Here is a 12,328-nt window from a genome sequence, read left to right on the forward strand (position 1 = left end):
AGGTGACCAAACATGAATAGATTTCCGTATCACCCAGCTCTTCCCCTTTCACGTCACTCATCAGCCTGATGAGTTGCTTGACATCTGTCTTTGCCACCGTGACATAAGCACAATGAGGGCACAGAGGCTGTCTGCCTTGCCCACGGCTCTGTCCCCAGGGCCGACGACGGGGCTGGGACAGAGCCCAGGCTCAGTGCACATGGAGTGAAAGGAACTAAATTCGGAGTGTCGTGACTGTTCGCTAATTTAATTGGAAGCAATGTGACGAAGAGGCAACAGCAGGGTCTTTGCACGAAGCACTCATTTGTTTGTCCGTTCACTCGTCCGTGCATTTATACACAAGTACGTGCCACTTTTGTAGGTGCTGGGAACACAGCAGTGAAAGACAGGCGTCTCCACCTCCACGAAGAGCACCAGCTCTGCCACTAACCCCCGGCGATCCTGGGCAGCCTGCAGGGGTCAGTGTCAGCTGTCTGCTTAGACCAACAGGACACTAATAACCAACATGCAACGCTGTTTTAAGGAAGATGGGTAATATTTGTAGAGAAGCGGACATAAGGTAAGCACTCAATAAATGGCAACTATTCTAATTAACAATAAACCAAAAGTCAGAACAAAACACGAAGTTATAACCCAGAGCAAGTGACACATGGCCTTAAATACCAGAGCAAATGTACCTAGAAAAGTTTGGTGACAGAAATGTTGGTAAAATGTGTTCTTTCTATGTGGCACTTAATTTTCTTCAAAATGTTTGGGATATGTCATCTTAAATAGGGGTGAAAAATCTTCCTGGATTTCTGAACAAGAGAAAAAGCAGCTACTGAATCAGTCGGCCTGACATTCAAAAGCTTTGAGTGGCCAAAGAAGGTCATGTAGATTTATATTGTTTCTGACATCTTCCAGCAACGACCAAACAGGGGAAATCATGTCAACTGAGCTTCTCAATGACCCACAGCCATGGGGACACTTGGCAAGCCGGGAAAGACTTATCAGGAAGCCTTCTGCAAAGTTCACTCTTTTAAGGAGTCTCAGTAATTTCCGCAATTCCCAAAAAGCGTCCACAAGTATTAACTGTCAGTCACTCTCCATCACACATTTTCACTGACATTTCATTTCACCTTCTCCAAGATTCTGTGACGCAGTCTCTGTCATTCTACGACAGAAATGAAACTCAGAGAAGGTGAGAAGGGTGCCCACGCTGGCACAGCTAGTGCGGGGTGCCCAGGAACCCGCAGCCAGCCCTGCGGGTCGACCAGGAGGCCCAGCCCTCTCTCAATGCTACATCCCCATGGGCTTCTCGGCTTCCTTCCGACTTTCTCAGACGCAGGAAAGAGAAGTGAGCTTAAAAAGAAAAAAGGGGGGGATTCCTTATACCCCAATTTTAAATCCTCAACAAGGATTCCAACCACTGTAAAGCCCTTTTACGGGGAAGCTTCTCGTTTTTTCTCGTTCTTGTGAGGAATTAGAATGGCTAGAATGCGTCTCTGAGATGCCACAAGATGGGGAGCAGCCGAAAGGCCTCTGACATCGGCGCGTCATCCAAGCGCCCGCGAGCGCCCTTGCTGGCCGGTGCCTGCAGGCTTCGGTCCCACAGCCACTGTCTTCTCGCCTTGGCAGAGCCACCCTCTCCTGACACTGAAAGTTTCCACAGGATGACAAAATAAATAAGTAAACCAACTACTCCTTCATCCTAATATCTACCATCTCCTTATCAGGCTACGGTCTTCCTTCAAAACTTCACTTCTATTTAATTCCCTTTAAAAATCATTTGTTGAGCCCAACTTTGTTGCAAGCACCGTGTGCCCAGTGTCAGCCTAGGGACAGCATATTCTTTTATCTCTTCTCTTGGGTTGGATGCTGTTTCCCCAAAGCTCTTTGCTCCGTAACACTGTCAAATATAATGATCACTGGCCACAGGGGGTTATTTAATTTTAAATCACTTAAAATTAAGTGTAATTTAAGATTCATGTCCAGGGAGAGTCACATTTCAAGTGTTCCACTGCCCCCGTGCTGGTGTCCGCCATATCAGCCAGTCCATGCATGGGTCTTTCCACCAAGGCAGGAAGTTCCGTGGGACAGTGCTGCCGTCGGGCACCACGCTCTGTGTTTTCATCCGCCTACAATTTCCAGCCAGGATCAGATCAAGCACAGAGCTACTCGCACAGTGGGGCAGACCACGCTCCACACCTTATCGCTCCTCTCCAAACGAGAGTCCAGGGGCAGGGAAACGCAATCCCATAACCATCTCCCGTGAGCAGTCAGGCATCCTGCGGTAACCCAAGGATGCCATGGAGCGACCAGGGTGCTGATTCCTTACTGACATCGAACTACACACAAGGCCTGACTGCGTTTATTTGAAAAGAGAGAAAAAACATGAAGAACAGAGCTCAGAACCGACGTGTCGCGCTTTATCTGGACTTGGTCGTTTCGGGACTGTCTCGTTTCCATCACACACTGTGTGGAGTCAGCTCACAGGTCTGTGATGCACGAAAATCGAGAGCTTCTTGGTGTCCCAGCAGCTGTACCCAGCGGCTCTGTGTCCATCACTGGGCCACCAAACATACGAGTGACACCGGAAGTGCGATGGCTATCCTTCGGTCACCATGAGAAAAAGAGAAAGAAGCAAGATCAAGAGCCTCATGAACATTCAAAGAAAGCAAAAAAGATGACTGGTCAGAAAGCTAAGCTCTACCACGAGCAGCGGCATGCTGAGAATAAACTATCGAGACGCATGACAAGAGGGCCGCCTGGGGGGCTCAGTCAGTGAAGCGCCTGCCTTCGGCTCAGGTCACGATCCCAGGGTCCTGGGATCCAGCCCCTAGTCAGGCTCCCTGCTCAGTGGGAGTCTGCTTCTCCCTCTCCCACTCCCCCTTGTGCTCTCACGCTCTCTCTCTCTTTCTCTCTGTCAAATAGACAAATAAAATCTGGGGGGGAAAAAAAAGGCGCATGAAAAGAGAAACACTGAACAGAAGAATGACGGGAAGACTCCACAAGGAGCAGCATCTGCATATCTACTGGCCAGGGAGGGACAGTCCCCACCTAAAGTACTTTTCAATATGATTCAACAAAAACGAAAAGAAAAAGCAGAGAAATGGGAGCTCCTCTGCCCAAGGTTCCTGCCCAGGGAAAAAGAAGTATTAAAAGTTATTCAAACAGGAAAGAGAAGGAAGAAAGCATGGAAGTGGATGGTTACTTAGGTCTGCTTTGTTGGAGATGGCTTTACTCGAAAACCACCTAATTATGAAAGATTCATTAGGCCAATGGGCTTATGTGTCAAAAAGGCCCATGTAACACATCCTGAAGTGAAAGCCACATTTTGCCTACAAGTGCTTGGTGTAAGAAAGAAACCCTCTTCCCCACTATGTACAACTTTGGGTGTTATTACCAAAGGTACTGTCCTGGAGGTGAACATGAGTGAGCTGAGCCTTGTAACACAAGGAGACAAGGTTATTTGGGGGAAAGATGCCCAGGTTACCAACATCCTGAAAATGATGGATGCCTGAATGCAGTCTTACTGGTTTGACAGCAGTTTGAGACTAGAAATGCCTTGTAATTACCGTAGACTACACACGAATCAGGAAAACCACCATTACTGCGGTGGTTCTGAATATCACCGAACAGCCTTCCATATCTGCAGGAATCAAGAGAACTGCTTATTCTATTGTAAAAAATAGATTGAGGCGCCTGGGCAGTTCAGTCCGTTAAGTGTTGGACTCTTGCTTTCAGCTCAGGTCATGATGTCAGGAGCCTGAGATCGAGCCCGTGGCAGGCTCTGTGCTCAGCACACAGTCTGCTTGAGATTCTTTCCCTTTGCCCCTTCCCCCACTCAATGGCGTGTGCTCTCTCTCTAAAATAAATGAAAAAACCTTAAAAAAATTAAAATAAGTAAATAAAATTAAATAAAAGAAAAAGCCATCAAAAGACAAATAAAGACCTGAATTCAAGCTGTGTGACTACAGACAAATTGTGTTACTTCTCTAATCCTCAATTTCATCATCCGCAAAATGAAAAAGTGGACAAATTCTAAGTTCCCTTTCACTTCTGAAATTCCCGGATTCAAAGGCTTTATTTAGTTTACATAATATTCAAGGAACTGTACAGACTTCAGAGATATATAAGATAATACTTCAAAGAGCTTATTAAAAAGTAGAAGCTAGCCAAAAAAAAAAAAAAAAAGGAGAAGCTAGCTACACAGGACTAAGTAATGTTAGAAAGGACATTGTACGTGTTATGAAAATGGTACTACCAAAACAGCCTACGGAATCTGCCTCCCTAACTTTCAGGAAGACATGGAAATACTCACCCTTTTCCCTTTATCAAAAAATTTAACAACACAGTGGTTCCCATGGCACATACAAGATGTTTAATAATTTTAATTAAATCAACAGGAATAATAATTACTATTACTGTTGTTATGGTGTTTATTGATGATCTAGTATGTGTTAGGGTCTCTACGAGACACTTCCCTAGGTGACTCATCTTGCCACCAAACAGCTCTACGCAGGAAACACTTCTGGTTTTCTTTCTTTTATAGATAAGGAAACTGAAGTGAAAGGATTCAGCCACTAACCCACAACAGGACAGATAAACACTGGCAAAGCCAAGATTTAAAACCAAGACCACGCAACTGTCCTGCACATGTTTCTACTTTAATACACTGGCTCCTTGAGAAAATGTTTACTTGCTAATAACCAGGAAGGACATAAAATGAGAAGGCTCCTAGACTTATGCTTAAGAACCCAGCTCATGTCACAAAGCTGCCCTTTTCCTCTATATTTCTTCAGAAGACAGAACAGCAACTCATCTTTCTGGACGGGTTCTTCAGCCAAAATATTCCAGCCTACACCAGGTGGCAGTTTTAATGGAATTGGAACCAAGTCCATGACTGCCTATTAGAGTTCCGATGTCCTGAGACCTTTGTTAATTGAATTAGACACAAGAGAAAGGGAACTGAAAAGAGGGTAAGTTAAATTTTCATATTGCCTCGGGCAAATGGCAGAGAGAAGTGGGCCTTTTTTTCCCTATGGAACCGGGTACCCACTTTATCATTTACAATTATTTTATAATTAGATTGGTGTTTTGTAAGACAGAAGTCCCTGTCACCCTGACCTTCCAATGCCTCCTTTTCACTGATATGAGAGGGGGAGAGAGGGCCAAGCATCTCTGTTGCTTATTTTCCACAGTTCTGTTTTTCAAGGAGACTTAACATTTATTATGTCACCAAACTACCCAAATCCAAAATATTTCCATATTCTCTGCAGTGAACACATTCCATCACCCACACCACCTAAAAATACCCTGCTCTCCATCACTCAGTAGAACCACAAAGGCTATTAGGAGGCAATAAAATCCCTAGACAGCTTCTCTTTCCTACATCTGCACTCTCTTCTGATCAATTAGATTCGGGGAGGCTGGAGGTGGGAAACACAGGAAATAAAATTCAGGCCACAAATCCTTATCTTAATCCCACAAATAGCACTGGCCAGCAACAACTGGGGAGGGAAAAGCTCACCGTGGAAGGCTTTCCTGCTCTGAACTCAAGTTAATTATTATACAAAATCCATCATTGAATTATTACTCATAAAATGTCTGCTTCTCAGCAAAAATATCACAGATGACGGTCCTATTCTATCTCGGGGCACATGTCAGTATTTATGTCACTGAGGGGAAAATAAGTCTGCATTTGATTCAGACAGATTAAGTTCATATTTATAGTAGGTAATCTCCCTTAGTCTAGAAAGGTGCTTTCAAATAATCTAATTTCTAGAAGACATTCCATTCTGGAATTTTTCAGCAATAGCAAGACACGTGTCCTGGCCCCTGCCTCCCATGGAAGCCCTTAATTGAGAAATCTGAAGGCTTAAAGGCTCGGGTCTTTTGTGATGACCTATTTGCAAACATCCCTCTCTTTTCTCATGGGCCTTTCTCTTACCATAAATATTCTTCACCAGCACCCTAAACCCAGAAAGACCAAGACAAGCAAGGTTCAAAATGTCAATGGTTATTTTTTATCATGGAGTTTAGGGAGGGGGTGGGGATATTGACACCTCCAAGACTGACCAAACTGGACAAACCGAAAGAGACAGAAGCACTCAGTTAGTGTAGAAAATGTCAGCTAACTCCACCCCTAAGAGGCAAGGAACGTCAGTGGCTCCATTTCTTCCAAGGAAGAAGCAAGTCCCTCCCCTTTCTTATGGGTATGTGTACGCTCATGGGAATCTCAGGGCACGTGCAACGGACTTCACACATAGCTTTCAAAGGCAAGGTCTAGGTCAAGCCAATCAGGATGGGGACTTGTCCTACTGGGGTGACAGCTCCCACCGCACCTTTTTGCAGGAAAGGCCAGTGGGCCCACCTTCCTCTTCTGAGCAGTGGGTCCTGAAATACTAACAGTCTGCCACACCACATCCACACCCCGACATCCTGGACCCTATGGTGCATATGCGACCAAGTTTAAAAGTGTCCCTGCAAGAGCGTGTGCATAACAGGTACCCAAACCAGACTGGACTCTGCTGTCTTATCCAAAAGGCATCGTTTTCCCTTTTACAACTCAACAGAGCATCATCTCAGGGAAAACTTACCTTCATGCTTAGGTCTGTTTTGAAAAGAAGAAATTAAAAGGAAGAAGCAACTGGAAGGAGTATGGGAGATTCTCCTGGAAGAAGCAACTGGAAGATGCATGGGAAATGAAGAGAAGAGAAGAGCACGGAGGGGAGGGTGGGCAAGGACTGGGAGGGGTGGGAAGGGGAGGGCGCAGGTGTGGCGGACACGCGGGTTTGCTATCACCAAAAACACATGCATCCCACTAAGGTAGCGAACGAGGAAATATTTTGATTTTCTTTTTCAGCAGTTGAAGCATAAACGGTTGCTACAGTAATATCAGAAATTATTGGTCATTTTGAGCATTCTTGCTAGTGAAAAGCCAGCATTCCAGCCAATTTGAAATACTGGCCCCAAAGTGCCCTAGATATTTTGTTTTTCAAATGCAGGAATGTCAGCTGCTGGACAAAAAGTGATGTATACCGTCTAGTGGGCTACATGCTGGCCAGACGCCGAACGTGGAATGTGTCTCCCTGTACCCTGGGTCAGCGCAGCCGTCCTCTACAGCCAGCGCCACGCCCAGAACGGGGAGTCTGCCCAGAAGAGAGCAAGAACGCAAGCAGTATTTGAACAAAACTGAGTTCAAAGCCGTCCCCTCTAACAAATGTTTCAAGAAGCTAGCCCAAAGCCAAGGCAAGTTGGCACTAAGGGGGTCTCTTCTTAAGGAAGCTGATTACTCCTAATTCCACTCTAGGTAAGGCCTGTCTGAAGGGAGCCTAGAAAGCCCCAAAATTAAATGTGGCCAAGTCTCCTATTTTATGAGCTTTTCAATAAGGTGTTCTCAAACACATAAAACGGCAGAAACTCTCTCACTTTAATCACGTGCTTATGAAAGAAAACAGCATTATGAGTTGGAAAATTGACAAGGCATATATTTCATCCATACGGATTTTTAAAGTGTACCTATGACCTCAAATGAAGCCTAGAGAGACCCTTCATTTTTAAAATTCTGTTTAAGTTAAGTATAATTAACTTGCAAAGTTATATTAGTTTCAGGTTACAACATACTGATACAACAGCTGTACATATTACTCAGAGCTCACCACACTACATGTCATCACCATTCATCACCATGCAACATTATTAAAATATTAACTTATAGTCCCTATGCTGTACTTTTCACCTCCAGGAGTTATTTATTTTATAGTTGGAAGTTTGTATCTCTTAATCCCCTTTATGGATTTCACCCGTCTTTCCACCTGAGATCCCTCACATGAAGCCAAAGAGGTACTCACAAACATCCCAGACCGACCTGCAGGTCCCAACCTTGACCGTGAGGCAGCATTACCATTGTCCCAGCCACCGTGCATTTTCCCATAACACCACTACAGAATTCTCCATGGAAAAGAGACCCTTGGAATCTTCCTATCATTTGGAGGAACACCTTTAATCCATGTGAGGATAATCGTAATAGGAGAGACAGTTGAGGAACAGGAGAAAGGCACGCATCCCAGCTCTTTTCTGTGCACTCCACTTTGCTAACCACTCAGTCTCCCTCCCTCACAGGACGGTTACTACCTGTCATTCATTCACAGGAATGTCACTATGTGTCATTCATAGCCTACCCAGACAAAATGGAAACAGCACATACATATCTTCAGTGTGTGTAAATCACGAGAATCCTTAGAGTAACCAAGAGGTGTCCTACGGGGGAGGGGAAAAGGTGAGAACACTAAGAATGTTTCTAGCCCAGAACCTACTTCCGAGAACAGTGTTGCCACAGGGAAGCAGAAGTAGAAAACTGGTGAGAACTGATAAAACAGCAGGTTATCCACTCTCTGCACTGCTACTGAGGAATGCACCGTGGTACCAAGCTCTTTCCTAAACCTGTGACTGACTTCATGATTGATCAGCATTTGTAACACAGTGCTTTCTCCTTCAAGCAGGTGCAGCAGATGGCATACCCTAGTAACATACAGTAGTCCCACACCCCTCTCCCACTACTCTGCGGTTCTTCACAGTAAAATTTGGCCTCTACTGAAAATATATTAACTGTAAAGCCCATAGAACATAGAAGACACAAGAAACTGGCAAACAGTCACATGAAACCATGATGTCGGACAGTGTGTCTCCACACAGACATGGGCCACTTTGATGTGTGTTTCATTATATAAATTATCTGCTATTTATACATTCTTCTTTATATCACAAACGCAAAATACATATGCTCACAGAATAAAAGAATACATAGGCAGTCCATAGTTACACATCACGAGTACAAATCACTAACTTATTTTTTTTCTAATAACGATTTTTCAGAGAAATATGTTCTAAAAGTAAATTGTGCCATTAATACAAAACAAAGAGCTAATAAAAGGAGGGCAGAAGAAGTAGCGCACGGAGTTCCAAGCTTAACCAACAAAATAATAATGTTTAAGGGAATCAGGCATCGTACCCCCTCCCTGAAGTCACAGTCTGTCAACTTACAAGCAGTACTAGCCGCGATTTGGTGCCAATGCAACAATCTGCAGAATAAATTCAAAATGAGCATGAAGAAGCTCAGGTAAGACTCTATAACCTAGTAACTATTTCTAAAGCTCCCAGTCTCACTTTTTCATTCATTCTCACAATAATTGACTAAATGAGATACCTGGATTCATGTCACCCTAAGCTTATTTCTAATCAAGACAAGCGTTAGGTGTCTGATCAACGTAGCCCCCATCTTCTATAAGGAACCAGAAAAGGAATATAGTGTTTGACTGAACAAGAGCAGCTAACCACTGTAGTCTCACACCCTAAAGTCCAGCTCTCCGCACGTACACACCTATAAGATAGAATTTATAATTGCCACCTCTTGCATATAATATTAAAAGCATACCAAACAATGAAAACACTGTAACTTATTTAAAAACACATTAACTGCCCTCCAAATAGCTCTTCTCAGAACAAACTCTATATAGAATGGGTGGCAAATATCCAGTTTTTTCAATTGATGTAGGAATACAATAGTAATAATTTAGGCTCAAGTGGATTATGTCCTTAATTTATCCAATTGGAATACTTTAAGTCTAAAACAGGCAACTCATCTCCAATTTTTATTTCCTATCATACTGTGTTGTCCCAGACACAGAAAACTGCATTCACAGGTACACAACACAGTACCGTCTGTAAGGCTAGAGAAAAAAACCACCAACGCTGTGTCAGGATGCCCATGAACCTTCACAATAAACCCATAACAATATTCCCTCAAACACATATTCATCACCGCCTCTTAATGATTTTGGCCCACATAGCAGAAAGTTGGGATTTAGTACAGAGCAAGGTAGCATAGCGCTTTCCAGCTGTATTCATGAAAGAACATTTACAAACTTACCTGGACTCCCCAAGGGGCTCACACCAATTAGACCTTTAACAATTTCCTTGATTCCAAGCTATGATTTTCTTTTTTGTCACTGCTAACATTAACTAAAAAAATCTTGCCCAATAAGCACTACAGATAATATGCTAAAGAAAAATAATCCCAGCATAAAACGCAATAGGAACAACTGGTACAGAAGTTAAATAAAGAATATTACTTCCTTAATTTTAGTAGTATTGTTGATTGTGACCAGAATGAAGTTACCTAAGCAACCACTCCAAAGCACACACAATATTCAAATGTATCTTTATGATGGCTCAGTGTCTAGAAGTTTGTTGCTGATAGCATTGTTATAACATGTAGAAAGCTGTCAGATCCGTTTGGGGGGGGGGGAGCTCTGAATATACAGGTTTATTTAATGGTCATATGGCACTAAAATACCCATAAACAAAATCATAAAAATAACCCAAAGTAAAAAATAATTTAGTCTAAGACCAAAAAAAAAAAAAAAAAGAATTGTTTAGTCACAAGTAAAATCTTTAAACCAACCATAGATTCCCAGGCACATTCACTCTTGTCGAAGAACTGCAAAGTGGTCTTTTCATTTCTAAAATGTTATGCATTTACATAATCCTGACAACCCAAATGCTTAGGGGGAGCATATGAAAAAGCTTCTAACAACTATTACGGATGCTAGAAAATCACATGCATAACAAAATATGTGGGATGCCCAAACCTGCTGATATTGCTGATTACAGATTAATCTATGTGAAATCAGCAGGGAAAGGAGCGGGCAGGGGACGGCTGGCCGCATTTAGTTCATTGTGTCTCTACACAGATGAGAACATCAGGTTGTCTTCAAGGAGAGTGTGCAGTATTTGGCAATATGGGAAACCCATGAGGCCACAAAATTGATATACACGTTACTCTGGGGGAAAAACAAAGTCAAAGAAGCCAAAAGTTTCCCTTTCTCCAAGAAAGTGAGGACATTCTTACCTTTCTGTACACCAGCATGTTGGGTGATTCGTCTGCGACCCCGTTGCTGGTCTGCGTGTAATTATTCCCCTGGGCCATGTCACCCCACAGTTGGTCCGCTGAGATCTCAGATACTGGAATTACTGGTCTGCGCGCTGCAAAGGGTGAGGGAGACTTCAGTGAGATACGAATGGTGGTGCTCAAGGGGGGTGACCACCCCACATGGAGCATACTTACATGCCGGGCTGGCTGGAGGAAGGGGCACAGAAATAGATTTTTTTAAAAAAACTGATTTTACACCTACAGTAACCTCAGGGAGTTGTAAGAAATGACAATCTTTTAGTTAGAATAGTCATTTGGCTCCGGTTTTAACTGACTTGATCTTCTGGATACTCATTTTAAAAAGTATCGGATGCTCCCCTAAAAACCCACGGTTACCACGTCTGCGCTACCGAGTTCTCAGGTCTCCCAACACTTGCATCTCGACTTGATGATGTTTTCCCAAAAGGGCGGAAAGGCAGCACCCTCGCTCCCAGGTGATCTGGCTAGTTCCCCACCGGCAGCGCATCACACAGGCCCCTTTCGCGCGGCATTCTCCCTTCGTTCCCCCGGGTCTCCCACACGGAGCCGAAGGAGCTTCGCCCACTGCCACCTGCCCGCGCTGCGCGCCCCGGGTCCCCTCCTCTCCACTCCGCTTCGGAAGTCAGGACGGAACCCTGCCCAGTCTTCGCCAGAAGGCACCAGAATCCGTCCCGGCCACAGGAACTGGTGGCCGTCCACCCTTCGGCGAGTACCTGGGTCACCGCGGGCAGCAGCCCGACTGCAGGAGCCCGAGAGCCACCGGCCCAACTGGAGCAAGCCGGCGAGCCCCAGCTCCCGCCGCCCGGCTCTCCCGGCGCCACAAATGGCAGCGGTGTCAGCACCGCGGACCCGGGCGAGCGCGGTGCCCGCAGCCCGGCCGGGACGCGGGGCTCCCGGGGCGGCCGCGCGGCGGGGCGCCGAGCGCGGGTGGGAGTGCGAAGACGAGGCGCGGGGCGCGCGAGGCGGCGCCGCCTCCCCCCTTCCCACCGCCCCTATTTACCTCGTCGGCCAAGGTCACGGCCCCGCGGCGTGTGCCCTCCCGGGCGCGCTGGGTGCCGGCGCGGTCAGCGGGCGGCTGGCGGAGCGGCGAGGCAGGGCAGCCTCATCACACTCGGCGGATGCGGAACCGCGCGGCTCAGGCGACCGCCGCCGTCGCCGCCGCCGTGCACAGGCGGCCCCCGGCAGCCCGCCGCTCGCGCCCGCTGCCCCCCTCCCCGCCGCCTGGCCGGCCCGCTCCCTCCGCCGCCTCTGCTCCCGGGCACGGGGACCCGCCGAGCGCGCGCGGGAGCCGAGGCGCCGGCCCGTGCGCGCGACTGGGAGGCGGGCGGAGGGCGGTCACGTGGGCCGGGCGGCCGGAGGTGCGGCTCCTGGGCG

General features: G+C 46.0%; 1 protein-coding gene and 1 pseudogene across 5 annotated transcripts in view; one reads left to right on the top strand and one right to left on the bottom strand.

The window, feature by feature from the left end:
* The window catches only part of RGS7 (regulator of G protein signaling 7), a 530,023-nt gene that overhangs the window by 482,004 nt on the left and 35,691 nt on the right, over positions 1–12,328 (bottom strand). For 3 of the 5 annotated variants that reach the window (XM_008694602.2, XM_008694610.2, XM_040636051.1), the window contains exon 2: positions 10,895–11,028. In XM_008694602.2, coding sequence (XP_008692824.1) covers positions 10,895–10,972 — 78 coding nt within the window. In that variant the 5' untranslated portion in view covers positions 10,973–11,028. Of the gene's footprint in view, positions 1–10,894; positions 11,513–11,954; positions 12,083–12,328 lie in introns of those variants that run through there. The other 2 variants (XM_040636050.1, XM_008694595.2) reach the window with 2 other exon arrangements.
* Positions 2,922–3,765, top strand: LOC103668844 (annotated as a pseudogene).

The sequence above is a fragment of the Ursus maritimus genome, unplaced genomic scaffold (genome assembly GCF_017311325.1).
Source record: "Ursus maritimus isolate PB19 unplaced genomic scaffold, ASM1731132v1 scaffold_2, whole genome shotgun sequence".
In the NCBI taxonomy this organism is placed as follows: domain Eukaryota; kingdom Metazoa; phylum Chordata; class Mammalia; order Carnivora; family Ursidae; genus Ursus; species Ursus maritimus.